The 21662-nt window shown below is 50.3% G+C and overlaps 1 protein-coding gene across 1 annotated transcript; it reads right to left on the bottom strand.

Moving 5' to 3' along the window:
- Positions 1-499: 499 nt before the first annotated feature.
- Positions 500-10897, bottom strand: DUSP5 (dual specificity phosphatase 5). Its single transcript, XM_063163221.1, has 4 exons — positions 10380-10897; positions 6141-6283; positions 4525-4744; positions 500-2162 (listed from the first exon to the last, which is right to left on the bottom strand). Exons 1-4 carry the CDS (start codon positions 10771-10773, stop codon positions 1762-1764), a joined length of 1158 nt encoding a protein of 385 aa, XP_063019291.1. The 5' UTR covers positions 10774-10897; the 3' UTR covers positions 500-1761.
- Between the last annotated feature and the right edge of the window lie 10765 nt (positions 10898-21662).

The following is a 21662-nucleotide window of genomic DNA, read 5'->3' on the forward strand; positions in this document are numbered from 1 at the left end:
CAAGAAGGAAAGGGGTATGAAATGCATCAGACATGCTGGTTCTTCTAACTTAATTTTTTTTCATTTACAAAAGTGAAAAGAGGAGTATTACCCACATGCCCTGGCTCCTGGCACCCAGAGGTGCTGCACGTCACACACAAGCTTTGCTCTAAGGACCAGGGCAAGTAGGATCCCTTGTTGTGGGTTGGAAGGAAGTGGGGGCCGTGCCTAGTTCAGATTTTCATCTTCAGCAAGATGGTAAATCTTAAATAAAACACGCATGAATCAAACCAGAAGTGTCTGCCCGGCTGCTGGGAAGTGACGCCACCGTGACTCATGTCATTCTGTTTGAAACAATCCTCCCCCTCACCTTCTCCCCTCTCTAGTGATGCACCTTGGTGGCTTTGCAGCACACAGCACAGTGAGACTTTCCCATCTCTCCTACCTTCTTACACCATGGTGTTTTTCTCAGGTGACCTCTCCTGCCACCAAGCTCTCCCAAAGCACTCTCACAGATCAATCCAAGTACAACAAACAGCTTTATTTTCCTGGCATTTTTTTCCTTTATTATTTTTTACATACCATAAAAACCATTGCAAGGTTTGTTGTTTTTTTTTCACATTCACGAGATCTCCTGGAAATTATTGCCATTTCCCATACATATTACATATTAAAAAATACTAAAAAGGTCAACAGACAGAGACACTCATTCTGAACTCCCTGTGGACACAGAAGCCAATGTGAGCAAGACAGAAATAATGTTTTTTCTGGACAAAGGCTGACTAGAGGTGACCACACACTCTAAGCAAGTCACATAACACTGAAAAAGACCACTTGACCATACACCATACACAGTGGGAACACTTGGGAAGGGATGGAGAAAAAGTTGTTTTGGAGCTGAAAGCTTGTCAGGTTTTTTTGGTGTGAAGTCCAGCAGTTACAGTGTTTTACAACTGGGATGTGGATGTGATGAGGATTGTTGAGGCATTCAAGTATTCTAGGGCTGTTCTTAAAAGACAGGTGGGAGGATAATAGCTCAGCAGGGTAGCTGATAGTCCTTAAGCCCCTGCTTTACTTAAAAGCACATCCAGTACAAAGGCAAATACAGAAGTACAGGAAATGCCACACCTGAATGGACCCACTGGCCGGGGTTGGTATCCAGTTACACCGCGGACAATTCCTGACACTTCGGAGGCTGGAGCACAGGAGGGGATGTTCACCTGGTTGTGCAGCAGTGTCCTGGAAAAGGTGCTCCCCCTCCCCACTCCAGCCCTTGGCTACCTGAAACACAACACAGGAGAGGGGAGGAGGAAAGCCAGAGAAAGATTCGAACAAATATTCACTCCCTCCACCTCTGTGGTTGCAAAGGTAGTGCTTCTCATTTTGCTTGCTTCCCTGCTGCTGCTGCTTATTGCTTGAAACTTTAAGTAAGGGTCTTTTCAGAAACAAGATTGGAAGGAGATGGGAACTGAGAACATACTAAATGGATTTCTCATTGTTCCCCAGGAATCTGGAAATACAGTAGTGGGTGCACTTTATGTGGTTAAAACCCTAAAAAAGCACTTTGTATTTTTTTAAAAAAAGGACAATAAAAGTTCAGAAAACCTGCCATGCTTAAACCTCTTGCATCTTACAGTCACAGCATATGGGAAGTATGACCCATGACAACCACTCCATCTCAGAGTAAGCGGATGAAGTTTCTCTATTGCACATTCATGAAATGTTCTTGTTGGGGATCACAGTTTGCATCAGGACCACACCAGCTCCAGGCCCCCGCGGTGTTCAGCAGGACGAAGACGCCGTCATCGGGCTGAGCTTCAGCTGGTGGACAGGAGAGTGGATGGGCACAGAACTCAACACTGAGGTAGGAAAGGCAAAGCACGAGCCCTCAAAGTTCTTGCCTAAGGTCAGTTCCTCTGCAAAGAACGATGCGGCTTCTCTCTTGCATGAGGTGACAGGGGGGCTGGGGGTGGAAGACAAGATCTCTGACTCATATTGCAGCAGCTGGCCCATGAAACCAAAGTTTGGTGAGATCAGGCTCCGGCGCTGCTTGATGTAATCAAAGGCTTCTTCCAGGCGCAGCTTCCTCGTCTTCATGAGATAGGCCATGCAGATGGTGGGGGAGCGCGAGATCCCAGCCTCGCAGTGCACCAGGATCCGGCCGCCCGCCCGCCGCACCTGCTCTGCGGAGAGATGGCACACGTCAGCGGGCACGGGGAGGGCACTGCCACACTGCCAGGGCTGGAAAAGCCATGGCACACGTCAGCTGCTGCGGGCATAGAGAGGGCACTGCCACACTGCCAGGGCTGGAAAAGCCTTGGCACATGTCAGTGGGCATGGGGAGGGCACTGCCACACTGCCAGGGCTGGAAAAGCCTTGGCACACGTCAGCGGGCATGGGTAGGGCACTGCCACACTACCAGGGCTGGAAAAGCCTTGGCACACGTCAGCGGGCATGGGGAGGGCACTGCCACACTGCCAGGGCTGGAAAAGCCTTGGCACACGTCAGTGGGCATGGGGAGGGCACTGCCACACTGCCAGGGCTGGAAAAGCCTTGGCACACGTCAGTGGGCATGTGGAGGGCACTGCCACACAGCCAGGGCTGGAAAAGCCGTGGCACACGTCAGTGGGCATGGGGAGGGCACTGCCACACAGCCAGGGCTGGAAAAGCCTTGGCACACGTCAGCTGCTGTGGGCATAGAGAGGGCACTGCCACACTGCCAGGGCTGGAAAAGCCTTGGCACATGTCAGTGGGCATGGGGAGGGCACTGCCACACTGCCAGGGCTGGAAAAGCCTTGGCACACATCAGCTGCTGTGGGCATGGAGGGGGCACTGTCACACAGCCAGGGCTGGGGGGGGACACAGCCAGGCTGCAGCAAAGAGAGGCCTGCTTTTCTCTTGAGTACTAGGGTGACATGGAGATCAAAAGACGAGGAGGACAAAACCCAGCTTGTGACAGAGCTGAGCATGGTTTCAGAATCTGCGGATCTTAATTTGGTTCTTTTTGCATTTTTTAGGAAAGTCCATCCCTGTCTCCTTCCTTGTGCCTACTTCTCTTTTGGAACAACTGACATTCAAGAACATTGTGATGCAGGCAATGCTGTAGCTGCATTTCTCTGCCTGCAGCTCAAAATGTTGTGTAAATCCAAGCCTGGCCAGCCCTCCCACTACCTGGTCACTCAAAAACTGCAGGGGCTGTCATAATCTTTGCCAGAAAAACAGGATTTTTTTTCAAAATCCTAATTCCCTGCCTGACCAGTTGGCAGCAAGCAGCAGTACCAGGAGGTACCCTTGGGTGGAGAGGCTGAGCTCAGTCCCTGGGGCCTCACCACAAAGCACACAGCGCTGGTAGGCAGCTGCTAATTATAGCCTGGTTAAAGGATGCTTGGACTTAAGTCGGGATATAAAAGGCTTATGCAAAGCACCCATTTGACACAACAGGAGCCACTGTGGTTACTCACACAACACAATGATTGTTATAAGAGAGAATGTGCTTAAAATAAGCCCTTTCCACACAAAAACACTGTTCAAAAAATAGACTTGCCTTTGCTCTATTGCCTTGAGCAACATGTTCAATCTCCAATTTATGGATAACTGTGAGTGTAGTGCTCAAGGAAACACACAGAGCTGAGGAAGTTATCATTTGCCTGCCTTCAATTGTCTGCCAGGGGACTACCACCATGACCAGTTATATTTAGCTACTGCACAAAATAAGGAAGACATGGATTTGAGTCATCCCCAGCATCTACACCACATGCCCAATTTTAAAAGAAAGTGAAAATTAAAGTTGTCCTCAAAATCTGGGAAATTTCTAAGTGACATCTATCAGAAGGGGTTGAGGATAGCACAGAAAGGTGCAAAAAATTATTATTTCCCAGAAAGGTGTGAGATGTCCAGGAAGAGGAAGGACTTAGAGAGCACCCTCAGGTCAGGTTTTTGTAATTCTGCCTGCACTGTTGAAGGACTCAAATTCAGCTGAGCAATGAGTCTGTAACAGTGTTTTATTCTCTTTCTCTCTTGAATGTTCCTGGAGAGCAACAGTACCAATTTCAACATGATCTCCACCCCACAAAACCGTGTTGTGCTTCTCAGGGAGAATCCTCTCTCCTGCGCTCCCTGGCACAGCTCACCATCACTCACCCACTCAGCCAAACACAGGAAGATTTGAAATGGAATAGCACAAACTTTTCTAAAGGCCCCCTCATTCTTTTTTGCCTTGGGGTATTCGATTAAAGGGTGAGATACCAGCATGATCAAAAGGAGGAATGTAAAGAGCTCTGTGATAAGGGGAGACAATGGATTTCTAAGACCCCACACCTTTGGGATATCTCAGCACAGTAAGGCAATGAGCTGACTCTGCTTCACCTGGTTATAACTGACTCTGGCATGCAAATCCAAGGAACTAGGGCTTTTTCCTTCACAAAATTTAGTAGACTTCAATGTGTATTTTATTTTAACAATAATTAAATGTATTTTTAATTGATTTTACATTTAAAATGAGTTTAAAACACATGAAGATCTGAAAATTTGTTCATTTGTACCTACCAATGAAGTCTATGGCTTCCTGGAAGTGAGAGCTGATGTCTGCTGTGTGACTGTCCTCCACCGGGATCCACTTGTAGCAATACTGGTCTTTGAAGGACTCTGAGCTTTTCCTGGAGACATTTAGCAGGGCTGTGATGTGCAGGTTGGCGAGAAACTCGCACTTGGAAGCATGATAGGCACTACCAAGGTACAGAAAAGGCAGGATTTCAACTGGACCACCCTGGAAGAGAAGGAGTAGAAACATGTAGTTCTTTTTTCCAAAGTCCTGAGACCCAAGAGTGACCAAGGGAGCCCATGTTAGTGCCTACTCCCTCCCTCTCTCCTCATCTTGCTCCCTGCTGGACATAGCTCCCACAGCAAGGGCCAATGAATCAGGCCCATGGCCAAGCCCATGCAGGAAAAATGTTTTCATTTTCTTGTCCACATCTGCAAGGTACAAAGTCAGACCCAACCTACTCATGTGTAGGATATTTGTGGCTTTCTTTAAAGTGCTTCCCCTTGCAGTGCACCCAAAGTGCTTTCATAGGTGGTGCTCATTCCCACTGAGGCTTTACCAAAATGGGGCAAGGCAGGAAGCCACATCCAGCAGGGAGGAAGACCAGGACAGAGGAAGAGGCTGCTTTGGCTCAGCCAGGGCTTTGCCCCTCTGGTCACATCTCCAAAGGTGAAACAAAAAAAAAAGCAAAAAAACTGGGGGCTCCTCAGTCCCCTTCACCCCACACCTCTCTGAAGCACAGCACCCGCTCTGAGACGTCATCTCAGTTCCTCCTTCCTCAGCACAAGCAAAGGCTGGATGACGAGATGGCAAAGAACAGCCACCATGTGACACAGCTTTCTGAGCTGGCAGGTAACTTTCCATGATGCACAGGAGCTGCTGCCTCCCCCCAGCTGCAAGAAACTGCCTTTCCACTGCCCCTGACCCGCCCACATGGTGGTTCCCATGCATCGGGGACAGCTGGCAGGCAGCCCCGGTGGCAGGAGGGCACCTGGTGTGGGAGGCACCCGGGGAGCAGAGAGGCGTCACAGGGGGCTCCCCCGAGCAGCAGGAACCGCGCGCCCCGGCGGAAGCGCCCTGACCGCAGGGTGACGGCTCGGAGCACGCATCGCCCCCGGGCTGGGGGCACACCAGGACTTCCCCTCTGGAAACCCCACTTCCCCAGCCCAGGGGTGGGTCTCACTTCTCAGATGCTCTGGCTCCTTGCCAGCCTCAAATTCCTCCTGAGATGTCAGAGGAGTCATGGGCAGAACATGCTCCTTTGTCTGCTAGAAAAGCGACACTCCTGGCAGCCTCTCCCTTGCCCATTCTCAGTCTCCTCTGGGGGTGCGAGCTGCTGACAGCTCACTCTGTCTGGGTGTGTGATAAGAGAGTTCATAAATAGTTTTTGGGGCTAGATGAGTGTTTTGCCTCCTTCTGCCTAATTTTGAAGCCAGGTGGAGGTGATGCTGACCGGCAGCACACAAGGGAAATTTATTCAGCTCAGCCTGGACTGTGACAACTTATTCACAGCCCACGGCAGCACCAGGCCCACTGACACCCTGCCAGCCTCCAGGAGAGCCTGGTGGCAGCAGGGAGAAGTCCCAAGGGGAAGGTCACCTACCACAGCCATGACACACACCTGGTCATAAGCAGGTTTGTGGTTGGCACCCTGCTTCTCACAGTGGCTGGCAAGGTTCCTCTCTGCTTCCGTCCTCTCTGGGGAAATGAGTTTTCCATTCACGCAGCACTCCGGATATTGAGAGTTAAAGGTTTCATATCCCCCTAGGGAAACAACAAAAAGAAGAAAATATGAATATTTGCCCTCCCAAGGACTGGTTTAATTCAAGTGAAGGACAAAAAAAGCTCCAGCAATGCAGTGGGACAGCAGTGCCCAGCAATGAGTACAGAGGAGTGTCAAGGAAGGATAGTGCTCCTCTGCGAAAATGGGTTTGCTTAAAAGATTTTGGGCACCCAAGGAAAAACCTCTGATACCACTGACAATTATTAACTTGCCAAAACCCAGTGAATCCAGACTAAAGCTGTTAGCAAATGTAATTCTGTTGAGTCTAGCAACCATTAACTCCAGTGCAGTGGGGACTAAACTCCCTTCCCCCAGGTTTTATCCATGAGCACTAATTCCAGCATTTGAGGCAGAGATTTCTGTACTCAGATCATCTTTTCTAAACCTGTCATTAAGATATTCACTACAACAACACACAGGATATTTTATTTGCATTTTTAAACGGACATAAACACAAGAGGGGGATGCTTGCATGTGTTCTCATTAATCACCACAATGCATGAAGACAGTGAAGTAATGAAGATGGTCCCACTGAAACCAATCTGTTAAATAACAGCTATAAAACTTAATGAAATCCTGTGACAGCGTTTGACAACTGAATAGCCCCACATGAGCTATTCTGCACGGTTAAGTACTGCGTTCATTTCATTGAGCGCGCTGCTAATGAGAAGGAATTAATCCTATTATTACATTGTTACTCAAAGTTTGTCGGCAGCTAAATTGTTTCCAGGCTGGGAATATTCTGCATGGAAGAACATCTCCAAAAAGTACCTGAATAAGTCAGGTGGCAGAAGCAGCCCGGAAACGTCAGCAATGTGCCACATGTCTGCCACCCGTGCTTTCTCAGAGCAGAGATGAATGGCTCCTGAGCAGCCACATCCAAGAACCCTGCAGTGCGGCCCTCAAGTAAACACGGTTGGAAGGCAAAGCCTCCCGTTGTGATTCATTCACCTGCGACTGTTTCACCCTGATAAGCTGCGTGCGGGTGCCCGGGTGCGAGGGAGGGTTTTGAAACGAGGGAAGTGCAGAGCATCAGAGGAGCCGCAGAGCCGGGGCTGCCCGGCACCGCCACCTCGGACGGCTCAGCCCCTGTCACAGCGCCGGTGTCTCATCTCTTTGCAATGTTTGCGCAGTTGTGTGCTCAAATTCACGACGTGCTGCTGTCGCCCACTCATTCTTGCCGTGGGGTCCTCGTGTTGCAAGTGGCCAGCACGATCCAAAGCTCCCTGAATGTGATGAAAGTCTGTTTTCCATGGCAGAGGGCAGGAGAGTGACTTTACAGCAAAGGGGCACTCAGCACCTGCACCTTCCCTCCTACCCCCAGCCACATTCTGCCAGCTCATCCCAGAGCTCACAGCACGAGGCAGTGGTCCAAGCAGTCAAGTGACCGTGGAGACCAGGGTGGTGGTGGGAGGTGTTTGATAAAATGATATCCTCAATAACTGGGTTGAAAAAATGATATCCTTAGCAACTCACAGTGTGAAAAAACAAACACAAGAAGCTCTACAGAATTCTCTGATCTCCAACTGCCCTTCATGGGGTGAACTTTTAAATCCTCTTGTTGTGCATAGCTGACCTTATCTTTCCCCCAAGCCCCCAGTCACAGCCATCACGTAGGAAAAGTATGTCCAGTTTATATAAATAGCCATGATCCCCGTTTACACCCTATGTTGCTGTTTTTGCACTTGAATGAACACAGAAATCTGCCCAAGCCCAACTTGCATGTGTGTTCCTCTGTCTCTTGGGGCAGCTAACATGCAGCTGGTGAATGGTTAATTACAAGCCTTGGGGATCAGGATATTTGCAGGCCATTCTTACAGTGAGTCATCTGCTCATCCCATCCTCCAGCAATCTCCTCTCTTCCCCCTCCCCACTCAACCTACCTTCCCTGAGGTCATTTCTGCAAATACTCCGGTTGCTCATCAGGGAGAGCTGAGCTGCACTTCCCTTTTAATCGATAAGTAATAGAATCGTTATCAGCACCAAGGGAGGATCCGTTATTTTATCTTTTTTTTCCCCCTGACACACAGCCACTCTCACTGTGCTAGGGCTGAGCTCACCCACAGTGAAACTGCACCTACACAGATGAAAGATGTGACCCTGCAAGCCAGAAAGCAACGAGGAAACAGGGCCTGGCATGCAATGACTCAGTTCCAGTTGCTCTCTCTGGGACCAGACCCTCAGCATCCTGATGACCTCCTCATATTTTATTGCCATGAGACCTCCTTAGCGCTTAAGTAGCCAACACCTCCTCCCAGCTCTCCATGCCTAGGGAGAGCAGGAATATAAGGGGAAACCTCAAGGAGGATTTTTTCCTGGTGGTTTTACAGCCTATTATTTGCAAAGTTGGTAGCAGAGGCCTCCAAAGGACCCTTTCTCCTGATCAGAACACAGTGTTCCAGGGTGATTTATATCCCCCCTGTGCCAAGGATCTTCCCCCAGGCCAACAGCTTCCTGGGGGTTGGTGGCCCCAGTGAATCACCAGTGCTGCCCACTGAGTCATGGGCCTGAACCTGCAGCCCCAAGCACTTCCAGAAAAGCAAAAGGAAACTGCAGCAGGAAACTTTCTCATACACTGAGAGGAAATGTCTTTACCCTCAAATCAACAGGCTTTCAAGATAAGACACTTCACAACTCACAAGATGTACAAAGCAGAGCCTACACTAACCCCTCACTCCGGATAAACTGCCCACAGTCACCACTTCAAAGTGTGGGGCTGGTACATGAAGAGGAACGGATGATCGTGTGGCCAAACAAGCAGTTTGAGAGTCAGCAGAACTTAATTTGGCCCCTAGTTTACCACAGACTTCCCACTGTGACCCTGAAGATATTTCTTCATCTCTAGCTTATTGTAGTCCCTAAGGAATTGAATGACACAGCGCCAGTATCTCTACCCTTCAGCAGCAGAATTTGTGCTTTTGGGGTGACTGTCAGACCCAGCAAAGGCTGATAGTGGCAGGACAGAACCAGGGTGGTGGCAAACAGCCGAGGAGCATCCCCCTATCTCGGTACCAGGCAATACCCAGGCTGAAGATGCCTCTGCCCCAGCAGGAGATCATTACAGAAGGCTAAAACTGGGTACCTCAGGCCAAAAACTAGCGATAAAAGGCTGATCAAAAGTGAATTAACCCTGGCCCATTAGAACACGGGGACAGGCTTCATTCAAAAAACATCGCCTGGTTTTCCCCTCCCTTTCATGGCCTCACGGTATGGCAAGGGGGTCTCTGGGAGCTCCTTCCCCGGCCGGTGCCGCTGCGGGAGCCCCGGGGCTGCGGAGCTTCGGGCGGGAGCGGCCCCGCCGGGCACGGCCCCGCTCCCGGGGCAGGTGGGGGCCGCGCTGGGAAACCGAGAGGGCACAAGGACAAAGGCGCTGCCAGAAGCGGGGGGGAAGGACAGGGAAAGGGCGGGCTGCTATGCTCGCTATGCTATTTATCGTTTTATTAGCCCGGGTTACACGGAAGGAAAACAAAGAATTGCAATCGAAGGGCTGTAATACACGTGAGGGGAGGAGGTATTTCTGTCCCCCGGCGAGCACCGGAGTTTCGCCTCTAGGTTTCCCCTGCCAGAGTCCCGATGTGCCCGACGGAGAGAAAGCTCTCCGCCCTCGGTGGAGGGGCGGACATCGGTCCCCGAGTTTCGGGCCCCCAGCGCGGGTGTCCGTGTGTCACCGGGCGGAGAGCGAGTAGCGGTGGCCTCGTCTCTCATATCCTCAGGGCTGATTTTGTTCCCCTCACAGCGCCGATGTCTCTCCCCCTTTGATAATCTGCAACTTTTGTTGTTCCTTACTGATATTCTCTGCTTTCCCCCTCGGCCTCTTAAACGCGTAGCGGGGGTGAGCGGAAAGGCATTTCGGCTCAGCCCGCAGAGTCTATCCGGGATTTATTTCCAGTAGGTGGAAAAGAAACAAAATCCCCGTGTTACCTCCCTGCCCTCCACCAATAATCAGGTTCACTGCGGGGCGAAGGAGGGGGAACGGGAGCACCTCGGGGCGGCCGCCGCCAGCCAGGGGAGTTTTGAGGGTGGATCGCGCCGCTCTCCCCCAGCCCCCGTCCCTCGGGTCCCCGCCACCCCTCTCACCTTTCAGGAAGCAGACCCTGGCCCCGGCCTCGGGCAGGCTGGACAGCAGGGCGTTGAGGACGATCTGGGCTGTGCTGTCCTTCTTCAGCTTCTGCCAGTGGCCCGTGTCCTGGTCCAGCACCACCACGGCCGCCAGGCGGGCGGGCCCCGCCGCCCCCTCGGTGCTCGGCAGCAGCCGCGCCCGGGCCGCCGCGTCGGGCACCACGAAGTGCAGCGGCACGGCCCCGCCGCGGGCCCGCCGCATCACCACCGAGTTGAGGTTGACGTTGAGCGAGCCGCGGAGGCAGGAGGCCGAGTAGGACAGGTAGGGCCGGCAGTCCAGCACCAGGCAGCGGGAGGGCTCCTTCCGCAGCAGCTTCCGCAGCTGGCGGCAGTCGAGGGACGTGACTTTCATGCCGGCCGAGGGTCGCGCCCCGCCGCAGCCGGGGCGGGAGCGGAGAGAGCGGCGGGAGGGTGCCCGGTGCTAGCGCGGAGCCGGCGGCGATGGGACGGGAGGGACGGAGGCACCGCGGGGCCGCACCGAGCCCGGGCAGGGAATCCCAGCCGGCGCCGCCGGGCATTTATGTGAATGGGAGGCCGGGCCGTGACGACACTGCCCATATAAGGGGAGTGACGCGCCCGCCTCCCAAAGATGGAGATCCCCGCCCCGCGCCCGCCCCCTGGCGGGGATCCCCTCCCTCCCTCCCTCCCTCCCTAGCGGCGGTAGGTCAGCGTCGGAGCAGAGGAAGCTGAAAAACGCTGCAAAAATTCTCCACTCATCGGATGGGGCTCATCCCGACATCACCCCCGCCCCCTCCCCAGAGCGTCAGGAGAATCGGGAAGCGTGCGGGGGGATGGAGGGGAAGGAAGGAAAGAAGGGAGAAAGGAAGGAAGGGCAGCGCTGGGGCAGGCTTCTCACACCAGGTTGCGAATGGAGTTTCATTTCCCTTTATTCCCCCTTCACTGTGTGTTCTCACCCCCAGAAAAGCCTGAGCCCAGGCATTCCTGCCTGCGAGAGCTCTGCTGCTCACCGGGTGGGAGCTGCCCGCTCCTGGATCCCCTCGGAAAGAGTTGGGTTCCCTGTTTAGGCCATGGTTTGCGTTAAGGCAGCTTTAGCAACTGAGTGATCAGCGAGAACACCAATCCCCAGGTTGTTGCCTGGGGAACAACCCCGAGGATGCTGGTACTTAGCCCAAGGTTTACAGCCTAAGGAACAAACGAAGAGCAGCAGACTGGGACAAAGCATGATGTGCCATTTCTGCAAAATTAGTGAAAGCTCTGAAGCAATGGGGACAAGGATGAGAGGGCCACCTTCAATAAATGTGAAAATTGCTGGTATGGCTGTTTGAGTGGAGGGTCCCTTTCCATGTGGCTGCAAGATTGTGTCTCAGTGACGTGCAAGACTTACACCACAGACCACTGACTGTGCCTGTGTCCAGAAGTCATGACACTAAGACACACAGGAATTAGGAAATTTGGCAGTTGCCCTTTCATTGTAGATAGTTTTGTAAAGGCACCAAAACGATGAGTGGAAATTCCTAGAAGAAGTTAAGCAAAAGGGTGAACTCCAGTCAAGCTCATTAAAGCCCAGGCAGATGACAGTGGAGCTATCTAAGAGCAGGGTGTCATTTATTCTGATGGTGCCCTGAAAGAATGCTCACCTCAAGAGCAGGCAGGAAGTGCCATCCCTGCCTCAAATTGCCTGCAGCTGAAACAGAGAAGCACTAAAGAGTGTGCAAAGAAAAGCTGATTGAAAGAATGGCAACTACTGGTTTTGAAGCAACTCCTCTTCCCCTTTCAATTCCCCTGCAGTCCTCCCATCTGGCTTCTTCTAACCTGACCCCCCCCTCACTCCCCTCCTCTGAGTCAGCCAGGGTATGAGATGGAACAAAAATAGAAGTAGCTTGTGGGTAGGGGCAGATGTTCACAGCACATCTCAGCGTGGGTGTTGTCTTCACCTGGCCACTGGCAGCCTGGCTCCTTCCCTTGCCCTGCACCCACCCTGGGAGGCAGCTGGGCATTGGCAGAGCCACATGGCTGGGTGAGACCCACGTGCCAGCACGGTTCCTGTCAGAACTGGATCACCACAGCTGTGCCAAAAGCCTTCACATGGACTAGATGCGAGATCTGGCATAGGCAGGGGTGCTGTGACCCAGTCCTGCTCACACAGGAAACCTCCACACCACCTGAACTTTGCTGCTTCTCAGCCCCCAGCTTCAGGGGCCACTGTTTCCTGCCTGACAAGCAGCCTGCTTCCCTTGGGACTCAGAGCCCAGGAACAGCCCAGCTGGCAAACTGGTCCCAGTGGGGCATAGGGAGGGAAGAGGTGCTGTGAGCAGATGCTGGTGTGCTCCTCCCAACTGAGAGGAAGGAGGGGGCCAGCACAGTCACAGTATCATTTCCTCTCAGGAAACCCAACTGAAATGTGGAAGGGTGAGAAGAAGAGCTTTTTCACCTTGCACACTCCTGCCTGAAGCGATACCTCTGAAGCTGGGGCAATTACCCCAGCCCAGAAAATCGGTTCTCCAGGGAGTACCTGAAGCTTGGGCCGTGCTGCTGGCAGGGTGTATATCACCAGACCTGACCTGCAGCTGACCTTCCTCCTTTTATACACCCAACGCTGAGCATCCAAACAACTCCCTTTCAGCAGATTACAGCTCTGCTTTTGTTTCTTAATGGAGTGAGTCACGACCACCTTTTTATTAGGAGAAAATAACAAGGCTAACAACAGCAATACTAATGCTTCCTCTGCTGCAGGGTGCTGGATGCAGTGTCCCTGACTTCTCTGCCCACCAGCAAAATGTCTCAGCTGTACTTGGAAACAGATGAGCAACCAGGGCTGAGCTGTCAGGACTATGGGATGGACATGGATGCTCTTTCCTGCTGGAGCAGCTCCTTTGTTTGTCGGGTGCTCCCAGCCAGAAGAAAGAAAGGGCCTGGATTCCTGTAAATGGAAGTGGTTGAGAAAATTAAACCACTCCGCTTTAGGTAGGAAACTCCCCTCCTCCCTGCAGCATTTTACATCATTCCCACTTAGGTTCTGCTGCATCTCTCTGCTCCTCCTCCCGCTTCCCCTAAAAATCTCCCAGGCTCTTTCTGCCTTTGTCTTGGGCTTTTATCGAGACTTTCAGATCAGCTGGTCCTTTCCTTTTCTTCCAGGCTGTTTCCCCTAACCTAGCTCGTTCTTCCCTTCTGCCCTCCCCACCTCCTCTCGGCTCTTTGTTTCTGCCTGTTCTCTGCAAAGGAGAGCGGCCAACCCCATCTCCCGAGGGGTGCGGCTGGACCTCCACCCAAGGGAACTGCATCCAGAAGGTATTGCCCAAGAGTGAAAAATGTCTTTTGGACAGAATAAAACTCAAAACGTGTTTTACAAGGAGGCTTACATGAATAAATGAACACCATTTCTTGGGGAGCAAAAGACACAGACTCAGCCAAGTTTCTAGGGCTTGACTTGTCTCAGCTGAGATGTGGGATGCTCTGTTCTGGATGTTACAAATGTGCTTGTAACTCCAAAGAGTTAAGGCCAAACCTCAGCAAGACCAAAGGTGAGAGAAAGCCAGTGAGCTCTTGGAAAGGAGAATGAGGAGAAGACCAAAGATCATACAGGAGATAGGTCAGGGAGGTGCTCTAGAGAGTAACCTGAATGCCATGGGGTCCTAGTCTGGGGCTTGAGCTGCCTCATACCCCTGCTGGGGAACAATCCTCACCCCACATCCTCCTGTTAGTTGGGAAATGCAAGAAATTCCTCAGATGAACAAAGCATAGCACAAGGCAGCAGAGAAGATGGTTTGGCATTTCTTTAATGTTATTAAGCTTTCCATATCATCAGTTTCTAATTTTGGAGTGGCTGATGTCAAAACACTTACAGGACAAGCAGTGAGACAGGCCTGTGCCAGTAAATGGAGAGTCTCAAGACACTGAAGTTTATACCCAGGGCTTAGGTCAGCTGAGCAGTGGCAACAGGAGATTGTCAGACTCAGACCTCATTGGTGTTATGACTTGGCCACTCGTGAAATACAGTCTAGGATGTAAGATCAGATCATGATCATTCATCTCATTATGAATTTCTCTCAGCCCCAACAGAACACCTGTTGCCAAAAGCTGATTCTACAGGGTTAAAAGCACTATCAGACATAGACATGAGTTGCCTGCACTCAGCATTTCTGAAAATCAGGCTGAAAGAGAATCTCAGTCTCAGTCTGATTTTTACCTGACTCATGCCTGTGTGACTGCGACTGCACTGACTGCTGGAAGCTGCTGTCAACAGCTACAGTCAGCAGTGAAAGAGGAATGAACCAAACCTCCTGACACCTTTTAGAAGCCTCTGTTCTTTCTGTTCCACTAGCTGGTAGCTTAACCCTGCATACAGATGGAAGATAATTTTTAAAACAGGGAATTCATCTATCTGCACAATCAAGTTTCAATTTCTCTGCTTGCCTGATATGGCCCCCAGCACCATGAGCCATATTGGTGGAGCACTTGCCAGACCCAGTTATGAATGTAGAGAACCTGTCTTCCCATTTCCAACCACATACTATCCCTGGGGTAGCTGCAGTAATTGCTTACATGGGAAAATGATTTCTGCAGTTAGCTGCCTTTAATGAGAGACAAAGCCTTTTTGTTCTTTTATCAACTTGCCAGTTCTCATTTGTTCTTTTCTCTTCCTGCCACTGCTTCCCCACATATGCATTTCTTGCCTTCTCATCCTGTCTCTTCCCTTTTCCTGGATGTATTTCCCAGGAACCTGCATAGGCATTCTGCATAGGCAGATCTCCTTGCACTAACACAGCTTTCACCAGCCTGGCTGGGGTTTCCCTCACTTCTCTCAGCTATTCCTGCCTTTCTGCACCCAACTAACCTGTCATACTGCAAGACCTTGTGTGTGCTTATTGCTTCTTTACACTGTTGTGAGACACCAAGTAAGGTAAAATATTCCTACATATGCTGTTTAATTGGCTATTAGGACAAGCATACCTTGAAGGAATGCTGTATACTTCAGTCCAGATCCTTTGGAAGCAAATCTCATCGTTGCTGAATCTGATTCCCTCTGCCTTGGTCTTTCTGACTGACTCATTTCTTAAGCACCAGGTTGTTGCCTAGAGGCTATAATCACATAAGTATAATCCACTGCACAGTGTGTGCTACTATGCCCACTCCACCGAGAATGAGTACAGCTCCTGGGTACAGAAATGACTTTTTAAGCTCAAAATGGAACAGCTCACACTTTTAGTTGAGAATGTTTTGGAGCCATTTCAGTAGGCTACACAGATATAAGCAAACAAACACATTCAGTAAACCCCCATATGGCTCTGTTATCTATAGCACTGCTAATAACAAGAAAGATTCCCACCCCACAGCCCCTGCTTGTTTACAGGGGTCCCCAGGCATGACACAGCAAGGACAGGGCAACCAGAGGGTCATGGTGCAGACTACAAAGCACCTCACTCACTCCAGCACAAGCACGGCATTGCACATCCCATGCCCACAAAGCTCTTTATCCCACCTTTGCAAACAGACAACACACAAAAAGTAGATCTTGGCTTTGGACATCACCCTGGAGGGTGTTTCTGAGTGCAGTTTGGGTCTGCTCAGGGTGTCTAGAGGGCAGCTGTGGGGAAAAAGGGAGAGCTGGAGGCAGTGGGCTGGGGGAGGCTGGGGCAGATACAGCAGAGCTTGTCTCTCCCAGCAGTACCACGGGTGAAGCTCACAGGGAAGGCAGGACAGGCGCTGCAGGAGCAGAGAAGCTGAGAGCCTGCCCTGGGGTCGCTCCCTGCGACTGCAGCTCAGCATGGCTGAGGGCTCCAGGAACAGGCTCAACAAAACTCTGCCCAGAAAGACTTAACAGAATCGATCCTGCCTCGGGGTACAGGTGGGCTGGATGACCTTCAAAGGAGCCTTCCTACAAATCCCTGTTTTACAGGATTATGTGGGTCACGTTCAGGCACACATGCCTACGACTTGGTAACTGTCCTAAAATCAAATGGCAAAGTTACCTGAATTAATAACTTGATAAATTTATTTCTTTTTACCTAGTGTCCTCTCTGCTCAAGTTGCTCTTTGGTTGCTTCAAATATTGTCTCCCTCCCCTGATACTGAATCATCCAGAGAACAAAAAAATAATTTGAACAAAATATGTTTTTCCCAAAATAAACTCAGTGAAATAAACTTGTAAAAGAGAGGAAATACTTTAGATCTTTTATGTTCCTTTCTCCTAGGTATCTACTTACTTAACCCCATTTAAACTTTGTATCAGCTTATTACATCCGGTGAAAGTACACTACAGCTTATTAAAATTTAAAGCTGTTACTCCAAGGGAAAACACTGAAAGCTCTTTTATGGATTAGCCAAGCCGGCAGGATGTGGCTTCGACTTTGTATCCTTTTGATGGCACAGCTCACTTGAGCATCTTTATAAAATAAAACTTCCCCATCACTTTGGGCCCATGATAGTTTTCTTTGCACCAAAGTGTTTTGTGCAAGTAGGACTGCATTCCACCTCTGTATTTCACAGGCAGAGTAAGAGGAGATCATATTTAAGGTAAGGTAAAATGGAAGTAAATACCAGCAACAGCACCATTCCTTTAAAAACAAATAAGTTAAAAATAATGGCTGATACCTGCCATGCTTTTGCTCACCTCTGTCCTGTAGGGAGAACAAGATCTGAGACCAGCAGGACACGAGCAATGATTTGTATTGGTATCATCAAACATGCAGTTATACCACTGCAACATCGTCATTTCTTCTAAGTCAACTTTGTGTTGGAAACCCTTGCCAGTACAATGCTGCTGCTTCTAATATGAGCCTTCACCAGAGTTTCCTTCTGACAGAAAAGCCTGTGGGGTGACACAGCTGATTTCCTCTGCAGCTATGGCAAACAGCCTCTTGCACAGGAGCTCTTGCGCCAGAAACTGCCTTTCCCATTGGTGTGCAAGCTGCACCCCAGCAAGCAGGGCTTGGGTCTTCAATACTTCAGCTTCCAGCACATTTATTCTCACTTCCTATTACTTCCAACCTGAAGCTTGGGAGTCTGGAAGAGGCCAATGTATCAAATTTAAAAGAGGAATTTCCAGGTTTATTAAGAGTCTCTTGTTTATTAAAGAGAAAAAAACATTCAAAGTCAAGCCCTTCCCATTGCCCTGCTGAAGTTTGTCCTGGGAAATGACAGAGACTGCTCACAGTGAAGGATCTCTAGGGCTACCTTATAGCCTACAGCTAGCAGAGGGTCTCATCCTACAGTCAGTCCTTCAGAGCATGAGGAAAATGCTCCCCCTGTAAACTGCCGCTTGCTCCACCCCTTTTGCACCCTGCAGATTCAGCTTTGTTTTCCTTTGCCAAGATATCAGCAGAAAGGTCCCAGCAGAGCCTGTGGTTGCTGTGCTGGAGGGCCTGGACCATCCATCACCATCACCACTCCAGCTCTGGGGTGAGGAGTGTAACCTCTGGCTGAAGATCAGCACAAAGACACCACATTTCATATCACTACAGCTGTTTGCTGCCTGACTGTGCACAGGAGGTCCCATGGAATGTGGCTTTGGGGCTGCAAGCTTTGGCAGTCTTTGTTATTCCTGAACTGTGAACAGGGACTTCAGTCACTCAGCATCATTCTGCTCTCTGCCCACATGCAGGAAAATCTGGAAATCCAGGGGTAGAAACTGTGCCTCAGTGCAAACTCACCATCCCATCAGCACAGAACGAAGAGGGCATTCGGGCTGCTCTGGAAGCATCTGTGTAGGCAGAAGTTGACTCACAGGGAAAAAAAGGTGGGAAGAGAATGGAGCTGAGCTGGGAAACAATTTGTCACTTGCCAGAACATTTGTCCAGCATTACTTACAGTGATACTGGAAGTCCAGTTTAGGAGTGGGTGGCAAAGTGAGCCTCCATGGCAGTTGCTCATCTCTCTTCCCACCAACCTCCTCCTCCAGGAACGTGGCACAGATGTGAATGTTTCCTTTCCTGCACCCCTGGGATCCCTCAGGAGCCCCTTAACAGACAATGCTGTGGGAAGCAGTGCTGTATCAGGAGTGTGGATTAAGGGGCAGTGTCCCTTTTGGGAAGGCTGGGTACTGGGACATATACCAAGACCTCAGCAGTAGTGCTTTGGGAATAGGGACATCTGACACATCTTCCACCAGCTGAATCACTGACAGTTCCAGTTGTTTACAACACATCCTTCATCCACCAGGAAAGGGAAAGATGTATATTTGGACTGTTTTGGAAAGACCTTGGGCACCTGAACCCAAGGGGCCTAAAGATACAAAAACCCAGATTTTCCTTTAAAAATCATTCCACCAAGGGAGATCAGTCCTAGAGAAACTGCTCACTGTGCAGACATGGCATTCCTGTCCTACTACTGAGCCTACAGAAAACAGGCTGCTCAAGCTGCTGCTCCTTTTTTTATCCTAACAACCCCAGAAGTGCCTACCCGTAAGGAACAACTAGAGCTTTTCCAGGAATAAAACACATTTGTGATATTGCAAGTCTGCTCCTGGGGCTGTGCCTGGCACCATGTTGAGCTATGAATGTATGGTGACAGGCACTCTTTTCCACACAGATCAGAACAGCACTCTGTGCATTCTAGCTAGCCAGAAATACCACCAGGCCCTATAGGTGTCCCACACATGGTATAACACCTGAGCACAAACCTCCAGAAGCAGAAAGGGAAAGCAGAGAGAGATGTGCAAACAATGGAGCTTCTTAGGGCTTACCTCTGCCTGGTCCCTTCTGGTGGTGTGGCAGCAAAGGGTCCACAGAAAGGCAGCAACAGGCTGAGACAGGCCTGGAGAATCTCAGCTCAGCGTGGCTTTCCTGTATGGTGACTCTGCTTTGTCACAAGGGTAGCGTGACAAGACTGTCTGTGCATCTTCTCCTGATGTCTTTAAAGAAGGGACAAATCATCCTCACTGCAGCAGGGAGAGCACAGAAGATCAATTTGCATATTTTGGCATACCCCAATATCATTCCTAAAGGCAGGTTTAAGTATCTGCTCCCCTCTCCCACCGTGGGTCCAAGCCCTCTCCTCAGGGTGTCCTGGAGCAGTACAGGGCTCCTGCAGGGACCATGAACAGAGGTGTGATGAGTCCTCCCTGCCAAGTGCAGACCTGCAGTAGATTTGGGACAAGCCTGTGGAATTTCTCTCTGATTGACACAGATTCTGCTGACATTTCCAGAGGCCTCAGCTTGACCAGTTCACACTTTGGCCCTTCTTTGCCCTTTCCGTGCTGCAGCTTTAAGCCCAGAGTGATGAATTTGCGTGTGCTGGCCATTCACCTCAGTGTGGTGTAGGTGGCTCTATTTTAAGATAATTCCCAGGTTAAAAAAAAAAAAAAAAAAACACACAGGAGAGAGGTAGATGTGTCTGCTTCTGCTGCTCTTGCTGTGGGGACAGACACCTGCAGGAGGGAGATGGTGCAGGTGGGTGCTGGGGGCAATCACTCCCCAGAAGGAGCAGCAGGTGGGCATCCCTCCCTCCATCAACACTCACCTTGGCACCAGCCACAGCAGAGGCTGGTGCTGGAAGGTGCTGCACAGCTCAGCCTCCTCCCTACAGGCTTATTCCTTCACAAGAGGGCATTGTCCCTGCTGGCAGGAGCCTAGCCTCATGATGCTGAGCAGGACAAAGGCTCAATTTACCCTGTGAAAGAGCTGGAAACCAGGAAGGGGCCAGAGGCAGCCAAAGCCCATTCTCCCTATCTGAGACCCTTTGGATTTTGGTGCCATGGGTTGGTCAGCTGCAGGCACAAGTGCTCAGGGCTTAGAGCTGCCTGCCTTCAGCAGGAAGTGCTCTGGGACAGTGTGGAAGTGGGAGGTGTTGGGGCTTTATTGAATAAGAGGAGCACTTCAGATGCTTCAGACATGAATATACTCATTTTGTGTTTCACTTGGCATTTAAGTAAGTCTCCTGTGTTGCATATCTACCCTGGTGTACAAGAGGAAAAGTGGGGCCTGATGTTTGGAAAAGTCACGTATGATTCTGCAGCTTTTTGCTGCTGGCAATGCTCTGCCTACTTCAGAGGACAACTACAGTGTGTTGTTCTTTACAAATGGTTTCTGCACTCCAAAAACACAAACTCCTGCCTCCTGTCATGCACCAAGACAACCAAGACAGGAATTATGGGGATGATTCAAACATCCCTCTGAATGCAGACCTGCAGAGAGGAGGAGGAGGAGGAGGAGGAGGAGGAGGAGGAGGAAACCCATGTCCAAAGCCAAACACAGAACCATTTCTTCTAGGACAAGTCACACATGTCAGTCAGTGATAGAAGAAAGACTCTTTGACTGTCTCCCTGGAGGGTGGAAAGGACTCTTTTTTCCACCACCTCTGGTTAAAAAAAGACAAAAAGGGTTGAAATTAGGAAGATAAGGGGAGAATTGTGGCATTGTCTACAGTTAGGCAAAAACGTGCAACCACAAATGATTTAATTCATCCTGGAGAGGGAGGAGCTCAGAGGGCTACACAGGCATATGGCATGGACAGAGTCTTGAAACCATTGTGAGAAAATCCTTCCTCCAGCCAGAAATGAAGCAGCTTTGTATCACACCAGATGATGGCTTGGGCAGGTTGATCCTGACATCCCCCAGAGGGCTGTACCTAGACACAGGCACACAGAAAAGCCTTCCACCATCAAAAAGAAAAAAAAAATCCCACCCAAACCAACCCCAATGCATTTAATTGGGTCCAGGCTTTAGGACCATTTGGTACCTACCATTTTTACAGCAGGCAATTCTATCCATTTGCTCAGCTTCAATTCTTTGTCTGCAAATTTAACACTTAGGCAGAGGACATTTCTCCAGTCCAGTCTCAACTGACAGGATCGTCATAATACATATTTATTCTAGTGTGTTTATTCTAAGCTGTCAGCCTATATTGGATCATTTTGGACACCCCTGGAGAAGGCACAGTGAAGCCTGTCACATTGGCTATCATGCAGATGTTGTCTGGGGAGGCAGGGGCTGTAGTGACATGCTGAGCTCAGTGCAGAAGGAGATGGCCACACAGCCACAAATAAACCCTGTCTGGTGATGGACACTCATTAAATACTTGGCTGCAAATGATTCCCAGTCCTCCCAGGCACCCATGTCAGCTGGATATGTTAGAGGAAAAACCAGAGGAGTTATTGACAGGAGTTTTGACTCTGAGATTTGGGATTAGGAGACACTATGAGAGTGGTGCTGTCACATCAAGTATCATCAATTCTCCAGTGAGCACAGGTCAGTGGGAGATACAGCCCATCAACAGGCAACAATTGTGGTGATATTTCCTTGTTGTTGAATGCTAATAGCTCAGGCTTGTAGGACTGCACTGTAA

The sequence above is a fragment of the Melospiza melodia genome, chromosome 9 (assembly GCF_035770615.1).
Source record: "Melospiza melodia melodia isolate bMelMel2 chromosome 9, bMelMel2.pri, whole genome shotgun sequence".
Classification (NCBI taxonomy): domain Eukaryota; kingdom Metazoa; phylum Chordata; class Aves; order Passeriformes; family Passerellidae; genus Melospiza; species Melospiza melodia.